The sequence below is a fragment of the Sebastes fasciatus genome, chromosome 9, assembly GCF_043250625.1.
Source record: "Sebastes fasciatus isolate fSebFas1 chromosome 9, fSebFas1.pri, whole genome shotgun sequence".
NCBI classification, from domain to species: Eukaryota; Metazoa; Chordata; class Actinopteri; order Perciformes; family Sebastidae; genus Sebastes; species Sebastes fasciatus.
Window position 1 is genome coordinate 11,278,239 of NC_133803.1, and position 26,226 is coordinate 11,304,464.

At 37.3% G+C, this 26,226-nt stretch overlaps 2 protein-coding genes and 2 long non-coding RNA genes across 4 annotated transcripts; all 4 read right to left on the reverse strand.

Moving 5' to 3' along the window:
* Positions 1–602: 602 nt before the first annotated feature.
* vdac2 (voltage-dependent anion channel 2) lies at positions 603–11,360 on the reverse strand. The gene is made up of 9 exons (XM_074646031.1): positions 11,218–11,360; positions 7,800–7,871; positions 7,629–7,678; positions 6,482–6,634; positions 6,293–6,345; positions 4,769–4,996; positions 2,868–3,018; positions 2,681–2,738; positions 603–1,612 (listed from the first exon to the last, which is right to left on the reverse strand). Exons 2-9 carry the CDS (start codon positions 7,864–7,866, stop codon positions 1,521–1,523), a joined length of 852 nt encoding a protein of 283 aa, XP_074502132.1. The 5' UTR covers positions 7,867–7,871; positions 11,218–11,360; the 3' UTR covers positions 603–1,520.
* Positions 11,361–14,920: 3,560 nt separating this feature from the next.
* On the reverse strand, positions 14,921–26,101 carry LOC141773882 (polymeric immunoglobulin receptor-like). Its single transcript, XM_074646036.1, has 11 exons — positions 25,990–26,101; positions 25,440–25,754; positions 24,709–25,008; positions 18,807–19,124; positions 18,257–18,556; positions 18,017–18,106; positions 17,788–17,875; positions 17,425–17,522; positions 17,242–17,276; positions 16,921–16,962; positions 14,921–16,744 (listed from the first exon to the last, which is right to left on the reverse strand). The coding sequence occupies exons 1-11, from the start codon at positions 26,033–26,035 to the stop codon at positions 16,709–16,711; spliced, it is 1,668 nt and encodes a 555-aa protein (XP_074502137.1). The 5' UTR covers positions 26,036–26,101; the 3' UTR covers positions 14,921–16,708.
* LOC141773486 (uncharacterized) lies at positions 20,526–22,050 on the reverse strand. The gene is made up of 4 exons (XR_012595126.1): positions 21,920–22,050; positions 21,571–21,627; positions 21,317–21,391; positions 20,526–21,159 (listed from the first exon to the last, which is right to left on the reverse strand). It is a non-coding gene; the product is annotated as an uncharacterized LOC141773486 (long non-coding RNA).
* Positions 23,870–24,557, reverse strand: LOC141773487 (uncharacterized). Its single transcript, XR_012595127.1, has 3 exons — positions 24,469–24,557; positions 24,051–24,327; positions 23,870–23,905 (listed from the first exon to the last, which is right to left on the reverse strand). It is a non-coding gene; the product is annotated as an uncharacterized LOC141773487 (long non-coding RNA).
* Positions 26,102–26,226: the final 125 nt, after the last annotated feature.

The window sequence follows — 26,226 nt, forward strand, 5'->3', positions numbered from 1 at the left end:
AGGTACCGACTGTAAACATGTCAGATAAACTGGTAAATTGCCCATTAATAAATTCCATTAGCACACATTAAAAGGGACTGTTTGTAACTTTTTAAGCGTATAAATGTAGCGGGTCGGCACACATGCGCGTTCGCGTGTGGCCGGAGCCTCGTCTCCGCTGCCTGCTCTCCTTCACTCAGACAGCGCGCGCTCACTCCACACTGCAGAAGAGTTAGTTTAGCTCTGAGAATATCTAGTGAATGCACAGGGGACGTTTGTGCAGAAATAAATGCTGCAGCTCCTCCAGACCAACAGAGCTTTCCCGTGTCTTGTGAAGTGACGGAGCTCTTCAGAGAGTTACGTTGTCTTCTCGTTACCGACCGGGTGCCGGTGTCTCCTCTGCGGGCAGTATATTTAGAGCGAGCAAGCGCGAGCCCGACGCTGACTTTCGTTGATTTCAAGGCCACAGGTGTCGCTGTTAACAAGCATTTCTGAAAGTTACAAATAGTTCCTTTAAACTATAACCCATCATATCCAACTCCGTGATCCAGGCCTACAAAAGGACTTTAAGCAAACAAGAATGAGTTGTTAGTGGCACTTCAAGATCACATATTAAAAATGCATTTGTGGAGTTCAAAGACTTTATTGAAAATGTATACATACACATAAGGACCTCTAAGACTTCCTGCGGGCTGTCACAGCCCAGAGCAGGGAAGCACTTTCCAAGAGTGCACAAATGCAACTTTGAGTTGCACCTCTTCCGGACAATGATAGTTTGGCATTACTGTGAACATTGATTATGTACCCCCCAGTTGTCTGCTAGTACAGAATGAACAAAAACTAATTCTGCTTGGTCGGCCAAGTGTACGGGTTTCTTTCAAACTGACAGACCTGACTTTAAGCAACCCAAAAACTGCCCAATTTAAGGGAAGGTCACATGTGCAGCTTCAACAGAACATCACAAACCCTGATGGCCGACGCAAAACAAAAAGATTACAGAGCTTTAGTTTGTCCTTGTGTGCATGAACAGGAAGGGTGCAGCAGTATTTAAATAATAGCAGAAAAAGACTAGTGTACTTAACAAGGTTTGTAAATTAAAACTGTGTAGATGACAAAGGAATATCAGATGGTCATGATTGTGAAATCAGAGAAGGTATGACAACGTTCACCGCACAAAGCAGTCAACTGATGTTGACTGTCTGGGGTTTACCACAATAAAGCCACGCAGAGTTGGTGACAGGCAAAGGGATTGTATTGGATTTCATTATTATGGCAGTGCTGGACAGAAACAATGACATGATATATAAATAATGCCACCAACTGTCTTTTGAAAAGATGCAACTACAAAGTAAAAAGCAACAAAAGGTAAAATATACCAATGACAAAAGCACCAACTTGAAGTGGTACTCAACAAGTTAGAGTTTGTTGTCGTAGCCTTTGAACCAATCTCTCCAAGATATCCCCCTGCTGGTTTGAGTCGGACATACATTTAAGGCCAGATTCTTCTGATATTCCCTAGTCCCTTGCAGTACGTTGAAAGCTTAGGCTTCCAGTTCCAAGCCCAGACCCAGCTTGTGGCCTCCTGCGTTGATGTTCTTGCCATCGACCAGACCAGACAGGGTGAGTTTCACACCTGCACAAGAAAGAGGACCAACATTAGCCATTACAAGTGCAAACGCAAAATTACTTTCCTCAAAATTGAGACTGAGGGTTGACAGGAAAACGCAGGCTATCAAGTGTTGCTATAAATGACTATTCTAAGTCATTCATAGTACATTTGCTCAAAACTAATGTGCATAGAAATGTGTACTAAAAACAGAGGTATTTAACTGAAGAACTTCATCACTAAACATTTTGTAAATATTAGGGCTGTCACTCGATTAAAATGTTTAATCGCGATTAACTAAGGACAATCCTGTGATTAATCACGATTAAATATTTAAATTTTTTAATTAGTCGCAAATTAATCTCATTTTTTTATCTGTTCAAAATGTACCTTAAAAGGGAGATTTGTCAAGTATTTAATACTCTTATCAAAATGGGAGTGGGCAAATATGCTTGCTTTATGCAAATGTATGTATATATTTATTATTGGAAATAAATTTACAACACAAAACAACAAATATTGTCCAGAAACCCTCACAGGTACTGCATTTAGCATAAAAAGTATGCTCAAATCATAACATGGCAAACTGCAGCCCAACAGGCAACAACAGCTGTCAGTGTGTCAGTGTGCTGACTTGACTATGACTTGCTCCCAAACTGCATGTGATTATCATAAAGTGGGCATGTCTGTAAAGGGGAGACTCGTGGGTACCCATAGAACCCATTTTCATTCACATATCTTGAGGTCAGAGGTCAAGGGACCCCTTTGAAAATGGCCATGACAGTTTTTCAAAATTTCCAGTTCAAAATCTAGTCAAAGTTTGGAGCGTTATTTAGCCTCCTTCGCGACAAGCTAACATAAAATGGTTGGTACCAATGGATTCCTTAGGTTTTCTAGTTTCATATGATACCTTCACTCTAGTATTTTCAATCTAGCTTTAAAACTGAGCCCGCTACGACCTCCGAAGGGTCGATTGCGTTAAAGAAAATAGTGGCGTTAAAACAAATTTGCGTCAACGCGTTATTATTGCGTTAACTTTGACAGCCCTAGTAAACTACCTTCAGCTGTCCATGAACATGTAGGAAACCACCTTACCTGGTCTAAGAGTCTGGGTGTAGCCAACACCAACAAGGCTATTGTTGTTCACTTTAGCCTATGGAGAAAAACACAAACACTAAAGTCAGTTGGTGACAATTAATAGTTTTATCTTTTTATAGCATAAATAACATTTATCTTTTGCCTCATCCATTCCATTTCTGAAAGACTATGCTGCACTACTTACGCTGACGGAGGCATCCTTGTCCAGCTGGTATTTGGCTGCAATACCGAAACGTGTGCTGTTGCTGCCAGCGGTCCAGGCCAGGTTGACTGCCGTCTCCAGCTTGTCGCTCACCTTCTGGTAGATGGAGCCTCCAAACTCGGTGCCATCATTGCTTTAAAGATCACAAGTATAGAGGAGAGATTTCATGCTACGGGAAACAAAATATGGAATTTCAAACTAAAGAGTTCTGTTTTAAACACTTTCTTACGCTCGGGCCAGAATCATTCATTAATTTATGGAGCCGTGCAAGTCACTGCATTTTCTACAACATTGTCCTGTAAATATTTCAGAATAAAAGCCTTGTGTTAACAAATTAAGGAATTCTGTCCACAGCATAAACACTTGAGGGCTTTTATTTTTTAAACAGCAGCATTGTTAAAAATAAATCTCGACTTTTTTTCATGTCTGTGACATTCTACAGATACAGACATTGAAGGTGTAGTAATGTTGCTGGTATGGTGTCCATATACTGTCGAAAGAATTTTCTCTGTCTATTCTTGCCACGAACTGCACGCGCACGTGAAAAAAATAGCCAAGACCTCAAATCTCTAGAAGAGACGCAGCTGAGCTGCACTGCTCATGTGGGCAGTGTTGCTGCTCCAACCTGTAAACATGGGTGCCGAAATAAAAAACAACAGGTTCCGCAGCCTCCACACGCTGCTGACGTTCCCAGTGTGGCTCGGGCCTTATGTTTTGTTACTAGTTTGTTGTTCTCGTTTCGTCACAGACAGGGAACGCTTCCAAATAAGCAATACTGCATTCCCTGGGAACCATCTTTTATTTGTGATTGACAGATGAATTAGCCAAGCAGACCTAAGAGAAATGGTGAATTTAATTTGTTCTTTTAGTTGTTGTTGTTTTTTGTCAATAGCTCCAAAACCAACTGGAATTGGTCAACAAGCAAAGAAATAAAACGTTTCTGATTCTTTCTTGGCAGTTACGTTCTTAAACACAAATAAACGCACAACTAACTCCGCATAATCCTGCGGGAAGGTGCCGAGTTGCCGGATTTTGAATGAATGCAGGCTTCCTGTCGGCTGGCTGTGGCTCAGCCCTACTCTCGTCAAACTACAGACACACGCCGATCATAGCTGCACTCACAGCACAGAGAGGAGCCAGGGGATCACTGGGCACATGCACATAACACAACCCTTCTCATCTGTGAAATACGCCCATTTTGTATGTTGAGACTTGTACCAGTATCAGAAACCAAGGGGCGTGACACAGCAGTGGCATTTGACCACCTGAATGAGCTGCTCACCCTGTTAGCGTTATTGGCTGGGAGTTACACCCACATGTTAGGCCCAAAGGCTGTTTGCAGATGCTCAGAAGCGTCACAAGTAAAGCAAAATAATAAGAAAAGAGAAAGTACAGGCAGAGGGCTGCAGGGTCTCTGCAGATACAGACACCACCACACACTTCTAGTGGGGCATAAGTGAAGATTGAGAGGGATTATTTTTGTTTCAGCCTATATGTTTTTTTTTTGTTAATTCTTGCATATTATACCTTTAAAGCTCAGCATGTTGTATTGCACGTTAGGTTTGTGTGTCACCATCCCAACTAAGTGATAACTATGTGGATTTGTTTGCATTAGATCTTTGGATTGTTTCATTTTCATTCTTTATGTGGCCACTGGATTAATTTGCATATAAAAAAAGAAGCACATAATGTTTGCACTTAAAAATTCAGACTAACACTTCTTAGTCATCTGTTATTCATTGATTTTGTTACTTCTGATGCACAATACATTGCATGTATAAACATTTACAGATCAAGTGAACTGGAGGTTTCATCCTGTTACAGAATAGAAAGTGAAAACAAATTATAAAACTCCAGCCTACAGGTGAAAGTATTCTACTTACATATTGGTGTGCAACTGGAAGTCTCCCGTCTTGTAGCCAATGGCAAAGTTGTTCTGGGTCATCTTGGACTTGGCAGTGTCGAAGCTCATCTGGTAACCGGCGAGCCACCCCTCGTAGCCGACGACAGCAGCTCCGTGGAGGGTGGGGCCAGCGAAGTCAAAGTCGACATCGCAGCCCATGTTAATGTACTCGCGCTTGTAGGCGGTCTTAACTTTGCCACTCTTCTTGCTGTTGATGAGAAACACAACTTTGGTTAACCGCAACTGAAATCAAGTCAGATTACGCATAAAAAAAAGCACATATGTGTGTATATATATATATGTAACCATAACACAATAAAAACACATCAAGTGTTCAAAACTATGATACAAAGTACATCACCTGCTTACAATTTAGTCAGTGTGAGACAACATACAGGGTCTAATGCTGGGCAGACACCGTGCGTTTATATTGATTGTGTAACTCGTTTTTTCGGACTGTGGAACCGCTCAAACTGCAAGACAGCCAGCTAAATTTCAGTCATGCCAGAAAACCATCTTATCGTTCAAGAGCCAGATCATTGAGCATTCAGGCAGTTCATTTGCCTGAATGATCGCTTTATATGAAATATTTGTCATGGCCGACTTTGATATTTCTTGCTTATGTCCTCTGTTTTGATATGTTGAATGTTGCTTCATTTATTCTCTTTAAATGTGGTGAAAAATTATTTAAAAAAAATAAGCAATTCAAAAATAGAAATTAACAAATCTTGCCTTGAAGACAGGCCAAAGCAAGGGTGCCCCCTTGCCTTGGCCTGTCCTCAAGGCACCCCAGGGTGTTGGGAAACACACTTTGGGAACATCACTTTTATGATCCCCCAGAGATAATTCTAAACGTATGCCCTCTGCCAGCTGTCAGCTCAAGTAGCAGACAGATGGGATAAGAAAAATAATATCGCTGGAACACTGAAAAAGTCACTTCAACTATTTCACCAGCTTTGCTTTGAATTAGAACTTTTGAGTCATTTCTGACTCAAACATCCAGTTTGCCAGACACTGCCAAAGTGCTGGTGTTTACTTCCCAGCCTGAGCAGGACACTGTAGCCTTGAACATGCTGTCTCAATGTAGCCACACAACTCCCATCAACCTTCTCAATATGAAAGAGGACACGGTTCCTCTGGGCCATGTGCCATATTCCTCATGTGATTTAAACCTCATAGAAAGCAAACATACACAAGGATTGGCAGAGTAGCTGGGCACACTAGTAAAACTAGTTTTTTGTATTCCTCCCCGATAAGAACGAACTGTAAGACATAACTTAAGCACACAAATCCCGACAGCCAATCACAGTAATGTGTTACAATAGACTTGCTCCATATTGGGACTGGGGTCACATGGCTGATAACTACACTTGTCAGAAGCATGTAGGGCACAGATAAGGTTGCCAAAATGACTCCTGTAGAGGAGCAACAGGCAGAACTCAAGTAAAATCCCACGAAACTAACTTTTCCATCAATGAATTACTTATTATCACCATTATCTTACCCAGTGTTTGGTGAGAAGGTTGTGTCAAACGTCAACTTCAGTCCCTTGGCAATCTGTGAGAAACAATAATGGAAACCATTTGACATTGAAAGGAATGGATGTTGTCCTGTCATGCTCACTGAGTAAACACTTACTTTTGACACCTGCTGTTAAATAACCGTTGTAGAAAATGTTTAAATATCTCCTAACCTGATCTTCAACAGTGATTTCTGTTCCCAAGGTGTTGTCGGTGTTCCACTTCTCGGTGAAGGTCAGGCCGTATTCTGACCTCTTGTATTTAGTTTCCAGGGTGCCCGCAACTTTGCTGGTGTCAGTGTTGGAGGAACCAGCTGTTTTGAATTCCTGCAAGGGACAATTTTAGAGAAAAGACAATCAAAGACAAGTTACACTGGATGAAATAACTATGAATGAAAAGAAACTCATTCAGTGCTTTCTCATTACATTTGGCAGTCAGTCATACTTTGGCTAGGCTATTGCCATTTCTCTTTTTTCACTTTAAAACCAAAAATCCCTTATAAGTTAGAACTAAAATAAGTGTGTGTAATCTAGAGAGCTGAAACAACTGGTTATTTTGATCAAGCGAAGTAGCAATTTTGATGTTCGAGTAGGTAACTCATCAAGCCACAAAGACAAACCGTCGCAGGTTTCACCTTCTCAAATGTGGGGCTTTGCACTTCTGTTTGGCATCATTGTAAATTGATTACCATTAGGCTTCAGACTGTTGGTCAGACTAAACTTGAAATTTGAAATGCCACCTTGGGCTCTGGGACATTTTAATTGTTTATACTTTATTGTGTCAGCACATATCATTGATATATTTCCTTTCCTTTGTAATTTAAACATCTTGACACAAATTGTTATCAATTTTTCACCTACAGATAACAGTGCATACATAAAACAACGAAAAACAAAAAATGTAAATTAAAATTAAAAAAATAAAATAAAAATAAATACTGGGACATTTGTTTAAATGTATTTTTACAATTTCTTATAGAAACACTAATAAAAAAAGAATTGATGTATTATTTGTTAGTAAAAATAATCACTACTTGAAGCCCTTGTAATCTACACAGCTGAGTGCTGTTAAAAATAAAGACTGGCACATATACTGTGGTTGGACTTCATTGTTCAGGGTGGCGGCTTGCTACCTTTATGGCTGACAGTACCAATAAAGTCTTTGTAAAAACAGAGCCAAGAAGCACCAGAAATCTAAATTGCTGTAAACTTAACTTTCATATTGCAAAATTTACATTATCATACTTTAACGTGCCGTTTCATCACTTTATTTACAATGAAGTATGTTGTAGCTTCTGTTGTGATGATCAGATGACCTTACCACTCCACTGGCTGACTTTGTCTTGACATCGAGCTTCACCAAGCCAAATCCTGAAGAAAACAATTGTTTTGTTAAAATCATTTCAAAACGTGTCTACAATATCAACTAGACTTGGCAGTACATACGTTTTATTATCACAGTACTACTTGGTCAAACTGTAAGAAACCGTACCATAGCCTTTGTTGAAGATGTCCTTGGCAGACTTGCCCAAGTCAGCGTAGCAGGCAGGCACGGCCATTGTATCTGTAGACAGAAGCAAAACACAATGTTCAAATTTTCAAAATATGAGGTAGACAAAAGAAATTTTAATTTGTCTTGATGTATTTTCTTGAAGTTTTAGATTGTATACGTGTTTTAGCCTAATCAGGGACAAAGACTGCAAATTAGCGATGGCTAGAAGTCTTATATACAGTGCATCAGTTTCATTTTATCTAAATGTATAAATGCTTGCATGTATCATTCCTGTCAAATAAACTAATAAAATAAATAAAATAATATATATATTTTTCCAGAATTCTATGATGAATTTAGCAATTCACCTCCAATGTGCTACAGCCCAAACAGCCTGAAATATCACCTGGATGGCAACTGTATTGTCATTTTGTATGATTTCTTTTTGCCAATCACAATCAATCTTATATATCTTTCACGTTTTTTTTTTTTTTTTGACATAATACTGATTTAACAGCTTCAAAAGTAAGGTCTGTAAGTGAACCTGTAGCAAGCTTTCAGGCAAATGTCTTTATATGACATAAAGGGCACCAATATTTGGAGTTAAGGGCAGGATTTCTGTCTCTCATAAATGTAACACTCATGCCCACATATATACACGTTTCATTGTATTGTGAGGTTACACTACACAAATGCCGACACGAAAAATATTTTCTGATTATACACGTCTTACTCTGTAAGATTTCCTTCAAAATACTGTCTAGTATAGAGGAAGCATTTATGCGTAAAACAACAGAAAACAAGCCTGGTTCACACTAGGATGTAAATTGCTATAGTATCTGTTTCTTCCTGTGGTTGCAACACCTGTTGAGTGGAAAACTAGACTTTGCATTATAGTGGGCATTCATAACTAATATCTCAATACTATCCTGTTAGTGACAAGACGTGTAGCGGAGTCAATATTGGTCATGTTATTTTAATTTTTTGTGAACATTAAAAAAAACGGTGTCATACTTTCTTCTGTCATCAATATCAGCCAAATGATCTGTATTGTAACTTTACTTGTGTTAACTTTGTATTAAATTAATGAAACGGTTGTGGGGCTTTAATTGTTGACGCACAAAATACACATAGGCAAAGCATGGGCAGCTTTTGTGGGGACTGAGAAAGAGTCTGCCACTGTGTGTATGCGTGTGCTGACTATGCTGCTCCTTATGGAAAATAAGGTGCAGATCCTGATTCCTGGTCTGAGTAGTGTCCTTCAATCTACAAGCAACCATTCTGCAGCTGCTGCAGATGCATGGGGGTCTTTCCTTGCCTCTCACTCACTGACCTGTATTCTATTGTATGGTTCAGCTCTGTACTCACTGATCTTTATTCCATGGTCTTCATGACTTGCTTTTACTTGACAAGCATACTTTGTGAAGTGCTATTGTGTGTAGCTGTGTATTGTGCGTTTTGTATGTTCTTTCTTGTATGGCTGTAGTATGTTTCATTGTTTTGACCTGCCAAGGGACTACAGATGTGAATTAGCTTAAAGCTATAATCTGGTACGGTGCATCAAATGGTGACATTTATGTTTTAAACTGTACATGGTCCCTTTTAAATAAAATATATGCTTGTACAACACTTGGCTGCACACTGGTAAACCCTTCTTCAATATAGGATATGTTACCAAGTTGAGGGTGTGTAAGTGCTGATGTGTACAATCACAATGTTGGTTTCATTTTCAATCCAACACACAGTGACAGCATCACGGTTGCTGCAGGTGATCCCAGCAGTAAATGTACTTGCATTTATATAGCGCTTTTCTAGTCTTCCGACCACTCAAAGCGCTTTACACTACATGTCAGTATTCATACACACATTCATACACTGATGACAGAGGCTGCTAAGGTGCCAACTTTGCCCATCAGTATCTAATCTAAATATTCATTCACACACCGATGACTATGCCTTCGGGAGCAATTTGGGGTTAAGTGTCTTGCTCCAGGACACATCGACATGTGACCCGGAGCAGCCGGGGATCAAACCACCGACCTTCTGATTGGTGGACAGCCTGCTCTACCCTCTGAACCACAGCCTGCCCTAGTGGACAGGCCCTTCATAAATAATATCTCAATACTATCCTGTTAATGTCAAGACGCATGGGGGTCTTCCTTGCCTCTCACAGACTGACCTGTATTCTACTGTACGGTTCAGCTCATGCTTGTACAACACTTGGCTGCACACTGTCAAACCCTTTCTTCAATATAGGATATGTTACCAAGTTGATGGTGTTAAAGGTCCCATATCATGCTCATTTTCAGGTTCATACTTGTATTTTGTGTTTCTACTAGAACATGTTTACATGCTTTAATGTTAAAAAAACAACTTTATTTCCCCTCATACTGTCGACCTGAATAACCCTGCATTTACCCTCTGTCTGAAACGCTCCGTTTTAGCACATTTTGACAGAATTGCATTAACATTGCTAGACAACAGCTTGGGTCCATGTGTACTTCCTGTCAGCTGATGACATACACTGCAACCAGGAATAAAATGGGACACAATTAGAATATTTTACGTTTAAAATGATGTCAAGGATCTAAATATTGTATATTCGTGATATCACGAATGGGCAGAAATCCTGACAGCTTGTTTCAAATGCAGAGTTTCTGAATGCAGGCTGGCGTGTATTTCCCTGTGGATTGAGTGTTTCAATACTTTAACAGTATTTATATAAGACTTAAGCCTGCTTTATAATAATAAAAAAACATGAAAATCTCACTTTTTATATTTAAGACCTTTAAGTGCTGATGTGTACAATCACAATTTTGGTTTCATTTTCAATCCAACACTGTCTGGCACAGTGACAGCACCACCATGTGCTGCAGGTGATCCCAGCAGTACAGTAAGTGTCTGATGGACTGAAGGTTACTGGGCTAGAGAGAGAGAGGAGCCATTTTGCCGCACTGGAGTGCCTAGATCAAGGCCTGGCTCTTATTGAACTGCTCCTTCACATGTATTGGCAGGCACAGCAAGGCGTGGCAAGGTGCATGGCGGGTGCCAATTAGTGGGATGGGTACATTAACCAGTTCAGTCGCATCATGATCAGCCAGCTACCTCACTCACTACTAACTAGGCCTTAAGGGAGGTTAAGCACATTATTGCTCAAGTAGTAAGTTGTGAATATTTTCTGAAAGTAGCTTTGCAGCACTGCTTTATCAGCCGCACGAGACACGTGACGTTAACACAAAGCAAACATGCAGATCACTCTTTAACTAGACACATGTGTGACAGACGCAGCATGCCTTGTGCAGCTAACTCTGCTAGCCTGCAGAGTGTGCCGGTGTGCGTAAAAAGTGCACTTAAACACTACTTCTATCTTGTTGTGGAGTTGTAAAACAGTGTCAGACGGATTAAAGAGCTCTCTTACCTGTAGAGGATGAGGCTAGTAGTGAACTAAAGTGACTTTATTAAGAGATATTCCTCACAGAGCACGGCCAAGCCAGGCGTCACCAGGAGAAGGTTGAGCTGAAGGAGACTGGAGCTGCAATGAAACCAGACCTATCACATCCAGGCTCAGGACCCGGGACGGCCACAGAGGTGCCTGCGTAAAAATGAATGGTTTCCAGTCACGGCCTGGTGGCGTCACGGTTAGGGTAGTTTTTATCTTTTATTTATTGTGATACTTATTTCAAATAGGTATACACCAGGGGTCAGCAACCTTTACTATCAAAAGAGCCATTTTAGGCGAAGAAAAAAAGAAAACAAATCTGTCTGGAGCTGCAAAAACATTTGAGCATTGTGATGAGGGGAAAAAACATCTGAGATTTCCAGAATAAAGTCATAATATTACGAGAATAAAGTTATAATATTACGAGAATAAAGTTATAATATTACGAGAATAAAGTCATAATATTACGAGAAAAAATACATCATATTACGAGAGTAAGTCGTAATATTACGAGAGTAAAGTCATAACTTTACGAGAAAAAAGTCGGAATATTACGAGAATAAAGTCATAACTTTACGAGAGAAAAGTGGTAATATTATGAGAATAAAGTCATAACTTTACGAGAAAAAAGTCGTAATATTACGAGAATAAAGTCATAAATTTACGAGAAAAAAATCGTAATATTACGAGAATAAAGTCATAATATTACGAGAATAAAGTTATAATATTACGAGAATAAAGTCATAATATTACGAGAAAAAATACATCATATTACGAGAGTAAGTCGTAATATTACGAGAGTAAAGTCATAACTTTACGAGAAAAAAGTCGGAATATTACGAGAATAAAGTCATAACTTTACGAGAGAAAAGTGGTAATATTATGAGAATAAAGTCATAACTTTACGAGAAAAAAGTCGTAATATTACGAGAATAAAGTCATAAATTTACGAGAAAAAAATCGTAATATTACGAGAATAAAGTCATAAATTCACGAGAAAAAAGTCGTAATGTTACGAGAATAAAGTCATAACTTTACGAGAAAAAAGTCGTAATATTACGAGAATAAAGTCATGACCTAACGAGGTTTTGTTTTTTAATATTACGAGAATAAAGTCATAACTTTACGAGAAAATAGTTGAAAATTTACGAGAATAAAGTCATAACTTAACGAGAAAAAAGTTGTAATATTACGAGAATAAAGTCATAACTTCATGAGAAAAAAAGTCTGAATATTACGATAATAAAGTCATAACCTAACGAGAATTTTTTTTTAATATTGCAAGAATAAAGTCATAACTTCATGAGCAAAAAAGTCTGAATATTACGATAATAAAGTCATAACCTAACGAGAATTTTTTTTTTATATTGCAAGAATAAAGTCATAACTTCATGAGCAAAAAAGTCTGAATATTACGAGAATAAAGTCATGACTTTATGAGAAAAAGTCGTAATATTACGAGAATAAAGTCATGACTTTATGAGAAAAAAATCGTAATATTACGAGAATAAAGTCATAAATTTACGAGAAAAAAGTTGTAATATTACGAGAATAAAGTCATAACTTTATGAGAAAAAAAGTCTGAATATTACGAGAATAAAGTCATAACTTAACGAGAAAAAAAGAAAATAAGTAAAATTACTACTTTATAATATAATGACTTTATTCTCGAAATCTCAGATTTATTTTTTTTCCTCAATGTGGCTCCAATACTCCGTCGTACCATAGAACTACAACAATGATAAATAAAAATGAAAATGTAAACAAAAAACAGTTATTCATTTCTATTTTTCAAAATCCACAGGGAGCCACTGAAGAGGGGCTAAAGAGCCGCAGGTTGCTGACCCCTGGTATACACTATCAGACTATTTGATACGTACTGTATGCCTTGTTTATTGATGTTTACCCTTGGCTCTAAATGTATTATCTTTATGTTGACTTTGGCAAATAAAGTTGCTTAAAGGTCTTATTGATAACACTTTTATGGAGACTCATATTTCTTTTTGTATATCAAATAATACATCCACAGAGCTTTTAGAAAGGTGCTGAATAAAAGTATGGCTTTTTCCTAAAAAATGTTTTATTATGATTGTGAATTAATCATTTAAACATTTTTGACGGGTCCAAAATTAATGTTTGTTTATCTCTGTGGAAGATAAAGGTTGCATCCGATATTCCATACTAACATGCTATTTAGTATGCTAAAACAGTATGTGAGATGTTTTAGTATGTCCGAAACCTTAGTATGAAACTAATAGTACGCGAATGGCATACTATTTCCGGTGAAATATTACAGTATGCAATGCTAGACAATACGGCGGCAAAGAAATCTTGCGATGCAATGTGACAACGTTCATAACGGATGTTGACAGACAGCTCTGTAACGACAATAACGCTTCAATTTAACTGTAAGTATACGATTCCACTTTGATAGGCGTAATATATATTTTAAAATTAATTCAGACTTTAATTCTCACATACCGTTGTTTTTGTCTCATGAGGTTGGCAAGGGTTACCATAGTTACACGTCTCTAACTGGCAAGGAGGCTCCCAGGAAGTGACGACGTAAACTACTGCTCAGTGCGTCCGAAATGATACATACTACTCACACAAAAGTATGTTGAAGATAGTACACCTATTGAGTATGTAGTACATAATATGCGATTTTGGACGAAGCCATGATGTTTGGTTCCTATTTCTAACAAGGCTTGTGAGCCAATTATAACAACGTTGGTATCACGTGATATCTCTGTCATCAGCGATCAAGTTGCCAGTTAGTATGGAAAAAAAGTTTGACGTTGTGCCTGGCAACCACTTGTTGTGAAGTGAATGCACGTGGGAACGGGGGAAGGAGAATACAACATCTAGTGGCTGAATGATAACAATGTTATCAATAGCACCTTTTAAAAAAAAGAAAGTCGTCAGGATAAAATCAGAATAAAGGGGAAAACTGACTGTTGTATCCACAGTTGTATGAAAGCCAATTTCTACCACTATGACACTAAAGAGCTAGATAAATAGCTGACAGCTAACAAAATAATGAGTGCATTTTTTTTTTCATACCTAACAGCACGCCTTAGTTACTTTTTCTGAATAGCTTGTAGTGTAGCTTGCTGCTTTTGAGGAAAAAAGTAGTTTTGCTATACTTCCAAAAAAGACTTGCTTTCAGCTTCACCAGCTACAGATTCAAAGTAGCTTCTCCAACACTGCCAATAATGCACATGAAATGTATAATAGGTGCAAATTCAGTGGACCCAACATTTCAAAAGAAAAGAGCAGCTATCCAAGTATTGCAGTCAATTTGCAAAATTGATGTAGTGTAAAATGTAGTCCTTCTCTCACCATTGCAATAATGAAAAAAAGGTTTTATCAACTTCACAATTCCTTCCATAACTCTACAATGCACTGATAATACAAAGGATCATGTTGCTCTTTAATTTCTAAATGTTTCCAGCTTCACAAAACTGGCGAAATAAAATAACTTGTTACTCCTCTGTGCACTGCACACTGTTGTTTATCTGAATTCAGTTACATTTAACATCATGACGTATTCTCTACATAGGCAATATAAATGTGCATTAACTTTTAAAGTGCACTTTCAGAATAAAATGTATAGACTCTGGGGTAAGGTCCAGTGGATGCAACATTTTAGAACAAATGATGAACACATCAAGCATATGGACTGAAAGTGTTCATTTATTAAAACATGGCAGTAGAAAACAATTGCGACCTTTTAGCCCTGATACATCCAATAGTAATAAAGATAATAAAGCTTTAACAAAATCACCCTCCCTTCAACACCTCTATAATGTCAATAATAACATTTCCTGCTCAACGCATTGTCAATGCTTTAAAGGGGATCTATTATGCTTAATTTAAGGTGCATACTTGTATTTTGGGTTTCTATTAGAACATGTTTACATACTTCAATGTTAAAAGAAGCTTTACTTTTCTCATACCGGCTGTGCCGCAACACCTCTTTTCACCCTCTGTCTGAAACGCTGTGCTTGAGCTCCTGCCTTCTCTCGCCACTCCCGAAAAGCCCAGTCTGTTCTGATTGGTCAGCTGGCCTACTATTGTGATTGATCAACCAAACCAAACTCTTTGGACTCCGCTCCAACTCCACTCTAACTAGCTTTGTTTGAGGGCATGCAAATGTGTTACTTGGTGACATCACCATGTTATGGAAGAAAAGGCAGGACTTCACTCAAGGCGTTTCAGGCAGTTCAGGAGCAGTGTTTCTGTTGGGGAGAGGAACTCCCTTTGGCGTGGACTTTGGGCTTTGTAACTCTGCCGACCAAACACATGCACCAAAAACTATAAAACACATTAAAGGAAAGGGGGGAAAAGCACAAGAGCATAACATGTCACCTTTAAGATTTAAGTGTCTAATGTTGATAGTAGCCACGTTAAAACAGTCATGAAGCCTATTGTATTATGGATGACACTTGTCACAAATCACAGTAAACCAAATAAACCAATTTAAGTATAGATATGATAGACTTGCTATGAAAATGTCTGAATAACAAGATAAGTTTCATGTTACCAAGTTGAGTGTGTAAATGTGGATTTGCCCCAAACTGCATGTGATTATCATAAAGTGGGCATGTCTGTAAAGGGGAGACTCGTGGGTACCCATAGAACCCATTTTCATTCACATATCTTGAGGTCAGAGGTCAAGGGACCCCTTTGAAAATGGCCATGCCAGTTTTCATCGCCAAAATTTAACACAAGTTTGAAGCATTATTTAACCTACATAATTGGTACCGATGGATTCTTTAGGTTTTCTAGTTTCATATGATATCTTCATTCTAGCTTTAAAACTGAGCCCACTACAATCTAAAAATTGTAAGTCAAAGCGTTGAAGCGTTAAAGAAGTTAGTGGCGTTAAAAATTTGTTTGTTGACGCATTATTATTGCGTTAACGTTGACAGCCCTAATTCTTTTGTACTCCTCTGTGCACTGCAAGTTGTTTATCTTTATTTAGTTACATTTGACATAATGACTTCTCTAAACATGAAATTAAATGTGCATTCACTTTTAAAGGAATGAAAACAGCATATACATTAAAAAAATTAGTTAAAACACATGGCTCGTATACGTTGAGAGTGTATAAACTCCCCGAAAATAGAAATGAGGATTATATTATTGTGAATTTATACCTAATAATTAAACGCAGCAAACCCAATATACAATACAACATTCATTGCAATGTTTTGCCGCTAGGTGTATACAAATGCATGGCAAGGTTGAAACAACAACAACCAACTTACTGCTGAGACGTCTTTTCAACCAGTTGGACAACAAAAGAAACTATGCAATACAAAGAGCAAACATGATGCAAGTTTATAAGAGAGTCAATTTAAGGGCAACATTTTGACTTGGTGAGAACAAAATGGTCAGCAGAAAATACTGAACTACAGTACGTGAAAAGAGTCAGACAGGGTTTGGGTATCTTAATATTCACCCTTTATATTCCATCCACATCACTCTCTGCATCAGACCTCTGGGTAAAGAAGGAGAGAGAGATATGAAAGCTTCCATTTTTAATGAATTTCAAATTTGTTTAATTTAATTACTGGTGTGGTTTGTAAAATAAAAATGATAAAAAGTGTACTCATGTGTGTTTAAGTGTACTTACATTGTGTAATATGAGTTATGGTTTTAATGGTTAAGGGTTACCTCGTCTGAAGTTGTTCTCACGTATCTTACTTCCTCTTCAGCCTGTGTTGAAGGAGAAAAACACATCCAATTTACAGTAAGATTACAGAAGTTTACTAGATGGCATTACATTAGATTACATCAACAATACTTTACAATACTATATTATAGCTTTGTGATCAAAGACATGTTTTGTTGAGTTCTGATTGTGGTTATTGTATCTTCTTAACAATAAATGTACAGTATGGAACTGTAGTAAACATAAACACATTACAATGAAATCATCTCTACATTGTAGTTCAGTTTGCTCTGTGAAAATATATATTAATCCACATATTTTACCGTTGTTGTGTCTGATGATTCTGCTCTGGTCTGCACTAAAGGAGAGACAGAAAATAACACCAGTTACGGACTCTCAATGCTCGATGACAGTAATGCAAACTAGTCCTCAATTCAAACAAAATATTGTAGAATAAACAGAAATTTATAACACAAATTGTTTTTATCAGTTCACCATTTACTTACTGTGTCTTTTGATCATAAAACAGATGAACAAGGTCACCATGACAACGAGGACCAACACGCTCAGACGGATGCCGAAAATCTTTAGGTGTTCAGAAAGACTGCAGCAGGAAATTTGAATGCAAATTATTAACAATAAATAAATAAATACATAAATAAACAGAACAGTCTTATTTAAACAGTAGTCTAAAATATATTCATCATCCTGGTCACATACTGCAGTTAAAAAGTTATTTAGTCTAACAGTAGAACTTATCTTCTAATGTCAGTAAAAACACATGTACAGATTCTTACAAGGACTGTTTTCTGGATCATTAAATGTCCACATTTCTCTAAATACTGTATGTTAATGCAAAGGCTGCTGACCTTGGGTGTCCACCCTGAGCTGTGGGTGCAGGGGTGAGATTCACAGGTTCAAGAGTGGGTGACACAGGGGTTAAACCTGTTGCTGTAACTGTGTAAATAATTCAAAATAGCACCATGATTACCACTGTAATACAACAATACTCAATGCTAATATCACTTCTGTATTAAATCAACACACATTGTTGTACTTGACAAATATTTATAAATGAAAATTACATATAGTACTTACTAGTGGCAGGTTTCTCAAAAACAGTGGTGACATTCACAGGCTCAGGAGTTGATGATAAGGTGGTTAAATGGCTTGTTGCTGTAAGAGTGGCTATAATCCAAAACAAGACAATGAATACTAGAGTAAAATGACAATAATGAATCCAAATATATCTTCTATATTAAATCAAAACATTTATAAATGACACTTGAAAAATATTTAGAATTTTGAATTTTAGATTTAGAATTTATAATAACTTACTATTGGCAGGTCGCTCAGTAACAGTTAAATGTACTGGCATCTGTAAGCTTCCTATAGCACACCAATACCACCCGCTGCTCTCTGTCCTCAGTCCACTCATAGTCACAGTGAAAACATTGGGGACACTTGCATTGGTGGTCACTCTTGTTCCATCTATTGGTCCAGACGACATCGTCACACAGGAGCTGCCCAGCCTGCACCACTTAATTTCACCATAGTTAATATAGTGACAATTGATGGTTATATTACCTCCTTCAAATCCTGTAATCTCCTGATGATCCACATAGAGACTGGGTGTACCTTAAGGGAAAACAAATAGTATTCAAGAGAAAATTGCAGAAACCTTTGGTACATGCTGGTGATGTTTCAGAGGTGATGTATACAATACAGTAGTTAGAACTGTTGGATAATTACTATCCTCAAACTTTACATTTATTCTCATTCATTTTTAGTGATAAAGTCATTTTAAAAATTGCATTATACAATGACAACCTCCTTAGTGTTCACACAGGATTTTAAACGTGTTTAAAGGTGCTTTAAGGTCTCTTACCTCTGGTGACCGACAGGTGAAAATACTTGTGGAAATCTGACTCTTCATCAATCTCCACAGCACACCAGAAATGAGTGTCCTCATCCGTCAGATCTTTTATAGTCACCGTGAAGGTTCTTTGCTCTTTGTCATCAGAGATTGAAAACTTTTCTGAATTTTGTTGATTTGTTTTAACTGCATAAGAGCAGTACTTCCTATAGTATCCTTTACACAAGTATTTCACATGGTTCATGTGCTGTGAGTCATAGAGACATGGGATAGTGACCGAGTCTCCAGCCTTCACTGACACTTCACTGACTGTTGTCATGCTGTGAATTCCTGCAAAAAGAACAAATACAGCATTGTAATGCTTTTATTCACTAGCAATAATCTTCCTTCAGATGACCTGCATGTAATAGATGTTCATATTAGCTGTTGTTTTACACATTAGGTCATTATATTCTTAAATATATTTAAAATACAAACTGGAGGGTATATTACTCAATGACATTTAAAGAATTAGATGCATAAAAAAAATCACATTACTAAATTGTAACATGAACCTGGTGACCGACCTGTGAGTCCAGTGATGATGAGAAGAAAGCTGATATGAACAGTCATGTTGGTGAGTGAGCAGAGTCAGATAAACTACATGAACCAAGGCACTGAAAGACTGATTTTCTATTTCCTGATTTTCTTAAATATGCAATTGCAACACTTAAAATGTCTCCTCCCCCTCCTGTAAGACAGATGCAATCGGTTGGATGATAAATAAAAATACATATCCTTTCCACAGTTTGTTGTTCTGCAGAAACCAGAGTTGTACATCACGTCCACATCAATCTTAGCTTCTGACAACTGGGTAAGAAAGAAGAGAAAGATGTGGAACAGATCAATTGAACAGTTAAACCATTTTCTCTTTTTTTTTGCTTCAAATTTGTATGATGAAATAATGAATGCTATTTGAGTGAACTTATTAATCTTTCGTAAACTGCGTTTTAGTAACCACAAAGGAGACACACAGGCTGAGTTTACAATGTTAACTTTCAGTGAAGTTTGTGACCCGGCAGCCATGTTGAGATCAGTTGAGGAAATACCAAGCACCGCCCACTAGCCGGAGCAAACTTTCTCATTTTACAGCTAAACAGTACACTACAAAATGTTTCTGAAAACATTTGAGCTGAGAAATTGGCATTACAGCAACAGAATATTGATTCATATTTGATCAGTGCTGACTGGTTTGACTGTTTGATCAGAGTTCACGAGTGATTGACAGCTGCCTCCGTTGAATGAACAGCCAATAGGAACGCTCTCTCTCTGAAATGACCTTTGATTGGCCAAAGTCTCACGTCACGGGCTAGATTTTTTAAAGCCTGAAAACAGAGCCATGAGGAGGTGCAGAACTGTAATTATCTCTCAGAACACTTGAATTACAATATGCTACAATATGATGATGGATGGATGAAAGCTTATTGTGGAGTTTTTGCCTAATGATGCCAAAAGTATTCTGCAAGTTTAGGCACATTTTAAACCCAAAATTAAGCAGTGGCCGTTCCTATAATCTTCAATGCACACATCATCTATTGTGAATGTAATCTTTTCTATATCAAACATCTAATCGTGTGGCAAACATGCACCATTAATAAAAAGAAAAGAGAAGATGGGGAAAATGCAAAAACAACATCAGGGCAGTGGCGTTTCAGCCAGAAGAGATGAATATACTACAAGACAAGAAAAAGGAAAGGAGGAGGACGACAACAGAAACTGGTAGATCAATTGATGAATTCATTTGTGCATTAGTTTCATTTCATTTTCTTATATTTTATTTTAAACATTATCCTTCATTTTACATCAAACATCACTTAAACAACATCACTGTTCAATACAGTACAGACTATAATGAACAAAAACAATAAAAATGTCAATGAAACATGTTATTTTTGTTCCTCCTGCAGGTTCTGAAGCTTCTTAAGATGCTCTTTAACCTCCTACGAGTCGATAGGATCATTGCTAAGAGTGGAATGTTTTTGTCGAAGCTTTTGGGAAACACGTCTTAAGCTTAAGAAGGGACGTAAGATGGATATTGCAAACATCTTATCTTTAAGATGCTTTTGGGAAACCAGGCCCAGTTCAGCACTTGTGTGAAACATTTTGCAGCTATGCAGAGGAGAATAAAAAAAGGAGAAGATGTAAACCCTCAAAATTAAAAAGAAGTAAGAAGTTGTTTCAAAACCAAAGAACAGATGGCAACACATTGCAACACTATCATCTAAGAAAAGAGTCCAGTGATAGACAGGCAGATAAGATGGGGTTACAGGTTTTGCTGGTGCTGGGCCAACCTGCTATATGTTACATCCTCATCTTTTGCTTCAACCTGTTGCAGAACAGAAGAAAAAATTACAATTAGTAAGAAAGATCAACGATAAAGCAAACTAAGAGTCAACCGCCACACTAGAGTGGCTAAAAAATGAGGGAAAAAAGTTACACCATGTATGTGAGCAACAGTGTGAAACTGGGCTGTTAGAATTTACCATTTGCAAAGTTTGTTGTTCGACAGTAACCACAGAGCTGTACATCACGTCTACATCACGCTTAGCTTCTGACCTCTGGGTAAGAAAGAAGAGACAGATGTGAAACAGATCGATTGAACAGTAAAACCTTTTTTTGTGTTTTTGCTTCATTCGAATACAAATGTGTATGATGAAATAATAAATGCTATTTGAGTGTGTCTTTTCTTGTGCTTATGTTGTGTAATACAGGTTGTGGTTTAATGGTTTATGGTTACCTTAACTGAAGTTTTTCTCATGTGCGTAACATTGCTGTATGTTACTTCCTCTTCAGCCTGATGAAGGAGCAAAGCAAATGTTATTTAAATAAAGGCTAAACACCATTTTATTAGACTAGATCTGATTAGATTACATCAACATGACCACCTTTGTTAAAATAGTAATCATGAACCATTTCATAAAAAATACTTACTTTTTAAAGCGAACACATGAGAGGAATTAGAGTTTACTAAAACCTTATTCTTTATAATAGTCCAAAGAAAATACTAATAATTCTGAGGTGGGTCTTACTTAAGAAAAAGAAAAGAAACATAAGGTTCAGCCAATAATGTTCATACAGTCACTTACCGGGGCTGAAGTTCTTCTCTTTTTCTTAACGGTACTGTATGTTACTTCCTCTTGAGCCTGTGTTGAAGGAGCAGAGGACAGAACATGAATGGCAACCAATAACCATAATTGATGTATTCATTAAACCTAATACTGTATGTGTGATCACCGATGTGCTCAGTTAAGATTTTATCTGTCAATGCTTACTATCTCTTACAAAAAATACTTTTTTTCAAGTATGCTATTAGTACACTTTTTTAAAACTTAAAATAAGAATGTATGCTTTCAGATTACTTTTTATCTACCTACCTGTACCTAAACTTAACAAAATGATACTTCAGTATACTTGGCTTATACCGTCAAGTATACAGAAAAGTCTTAGTGTACTTGGCTTATACTGAAAAGTATACAGAAAAGTCTTAGTGTACTTGGCTTATACTGAAAAGTATACAGAAAAGTTTATTTTGCTTAATATTATAAGTTCACTTAAGAAAACGTACAAGTATATTTGCAGTAAAAACTTTTAAACTAATAGTTTACGCTACAAGTATATAACTAGTAAACTAACAGTATACCTATAAGTTCACTTGTAGTATAGTTCATATTATAGTTGCAGTACAAAATACAACTTGGATGTAAACTAGTTGTGTACTCAAAGTTTATTACTCTTACATTTAAAGTATACTTTAATAAACTAAAAAGTGGGCCAATTTAGTCCCAAGAAGTATTGAAGTAGTAAACTTACAACTATACTACTAGTATATTGATATTATTATACTTGTTGAATAAAGTATACTTGGGAATAAACTTGAACAATACTTAAGTTTACTTCATTAAATAAACTTGAAGTATACTTATTTTTTCTAACGGATATTCTCCTGTTAAAAGATACACAAGACTGATATTAAAGCAGCAGTAGGTAGAAATGGAGCAAACAAGCTTAAAAAAAGTTATTTTTATAAAACGGTTACTATATCCTGACAGTAGTGCATGAGACAGGTAATCTGATCAAAATCATGTGCCTCTGTGTCCTCTGGTGTCCTAATGGCATCTGCAAGCTTTCACAGACCGGAGGAAAACAACTAGTCAGAGCTGATTTGGAGTCTGCCGTCCAGCTGCAGTCTGTCGATCACTCACAAACTGTGATCAAACGGTCAAACTAGGCACAGGCACACTCTGTTACTGTAATGCCTATTGAGAAATTTTGTGACCCGGCAGCCATGTTGAGATCAGTTGAGGAAATATCAAGCACCACCCACCAGCCGGAGCACAGCCAATAGGAACGCTCTGTCTGAAATGACCTATGATTGGCCAAAGTCTCACGTCACAAATTAGATTTTTTAAAAAACAGAGCCATGAGGAGGTTCAGAAGTCTAGTTTTCTTTCAGAACACCTGAATTACAATATGCTGAAAGGTTATTATGGAATTTTTGCCCAGTGATGCCAAAAATATACTGCCTACTGCCTCTTTAAAAAAGAAAACAAACATAAGGTTCAACCCCAAGAATATTCATACAGTCACTTACCGGGTTTGAAGTTCTTCTCTTTTTCTTAACAGTACTGTATGTTACTTCCTCTTGAGCCTGTGTTGAAGAAGCAGAGGACAAAACATGAATGGCAATCAATAACCATAATTGATTTATTCATTAAACCTAATACTGTGTTTGTCATCGCATATGTGCTCAATTAAGTTTCTATCCGTCAATGCTTTCTCTATTCTCCTATTAAAAGATGCACAAGAATGATATTATCAAGATGCATTTTGTGTAATATAACTATTAGATGTTCAGCTACAGTGATACATGGTAGTCCTGCAGCTGCAAATGGACAATACAGTATAGTCTCTGAAATGTGTAGTCTTTATTTCACTCGGTATCACAGCAGGGTTAAATTAAGCAAATGGCCACGATAGCGCGTCTCTTTCTTTGTAAGAGAAATGTAACGGGAAATGAATCAGCATATATTACTGTACCATTATAGTGGCAGATGATTCTGCTTTGGTCCGCTCTAAAAGTGAAGCAATGAAAACTCCAATTAGTGACCATCAGTGCTCAATGACAATAATGCACAATAGTCTACATTTATGGTAAAACATATTTACGATTAACAAAAACGTTTTGGTATGAAATATCAAAATTCAGTATAGACTTACTGTGTCTTTTGAACACAAACCAGATGCACAATGTCACCATTACAACAAAGATCAGCAAACTCAAAGGGATGAGGAAGCGCATCAGGTCCACTGGAACACTGCGGCTTAAATCACATAATGCAAATCCAATTAAATAAAAAGACTTGAATTCAGTTTATATAGTTTAATGCAAATGTGAAGGCTTCTGACCTGTGCTGTTCACCCTGAACTGTGGGTGCAGGGGTGAGATTCACAGGTTCAAGAGTGGGTGACACAGGGGTTAAACCTGTTGCTGTAACTGTGTAAGTAATTCAAAATAGCACCATGATTACCACTGTAATACAACAATACTCAATGCTAATATCACTTCTGTATTAGATCAACACACATTGTTGTACTTGACAAATATTTATAAATGAAAATTACATATAGTACTTACTAGTGGCAGGTTTCTCAAAAACAGTGGTGACATTCACAGGTTCAGGAGTTGATGATAAGGTGGTTAAATGGATTGTTGCTGTAAGAGTGCCTATAATCCAAAACAAGACAATGAATACAAGAGTAAAAAAACAATAATAAATCCTAATATCTCTTCTGTATTAAATCAAAACATTTATAAATGATACTTGACAAATATTTATAATTTACAATTTTATATTTATAATTTATAATAACTTACTAGTGGTAGATTGCTCAGTAACAGTTACATGTACTGGCACCTGTAAGTCTCCTTTAGCACACCAATACCAGCCGCTGCTCTCTGTCCTCAGTCCACTCATAGTCACAGTGAAAACATCGGGGACACTCATACTGATGGTCACTCTTGTTCCATTTATTGATCCAGACGACGTCGTCACACAGGAGCTGCCCAGCCTGCACCACTTCATTTCTCCAGAGTTATGATAGTGACAATTGATGGTTATATTACCTCCTTTAAATCCTGTAATCTCCTGATGATCCACATAGAGACTGGGCGTACCTTAAGGGAAAACAAATTCAAGAGAAAAGGGCAGAAGCCTTTAATAATAATAATACGTTTTATTTAGTGGCGCCTTTCTGGACACCCAAGGACACCTTGCAAGGATCAGTTGAACATAGACAGATAAAACAAATAAAAACAAAAGGACATGACAGAGACATATTTGTACAGACACATATGACAGGTGCTGATGAGTACTATGGAGAGTAGGCCAGTTTAAACAGGTCAGGTTTTGAGGAGGGATTTGAATGACGTGATATTGTCACATTATTGCCTTTGGACATGCTGGTGATGTTTCAGAGGTGTTGTATACAATACGGTAGTTACAACTGATGGATAATTACTAAAAAATGCAGTAACCAATGACAACCTTCTTAGTGTTTACAAGCGACAAATTTTAAATGGGCTTAAAGATGTTTAAGGTCTCTTACCTCCGGTGACTGACAGCTGAAAATACTCTCCGACATCTAGCCCTCCATCAATCTCCACTTTACACCAGTAATCAGTGTCCTTGTCTGTCAGATCTTTTATAGTCACAGTGAAGATTCCTCTGCTTTTGTCATCTGAGATTGAAAACTTTCCTGAATTTTGTTGGTTTGTTTTAACCGCATCAGAGCAGGAGGACCAAAAATATCCTTTACACAAGTATTTCACATGGTTCATGTACTGTGAGTCATAGAGACATGGGATGGAGATTGAATCTCCAGCCTTCACTGACACTTTACTGACTGTTAGGCTGTGAATTCCTGCAACAAGAACAAATACAGCATTTTAATGCTTTTATTCACTAACAATAATCTTCCTTCAGATGACCTGCATGTAATAGATGTTCATATTAGCTGTTGTTTTACACATTAGGTCATTATATTCTTCAACATATTAGAAATACAAACTGGAGGGTATATTACTCAATGACATTTAAAGAATTAGATGCATAAAAACGCCACATTTCTAAATTGTGACACGAACCCGGTGACCGACCTGTGAGTCCAGTGATGATGAGAAGAAAGCTGAGATGAACAGTCATGTTGGTGAGTGAGCAGAGTCAGATAAAACTACATGAACCAAGGCACTGACAGACTGACTTTCTATTTCCTCATTTTCTTAAATATGCAACTGCAACACTTAAAATCTCTCCTCCCCCTCCTGTAACGCAGTTGCAATTGGTTGGATGATGAATAAAAATACATATCCTTTGTACAGTTTGTTGTTCTATAG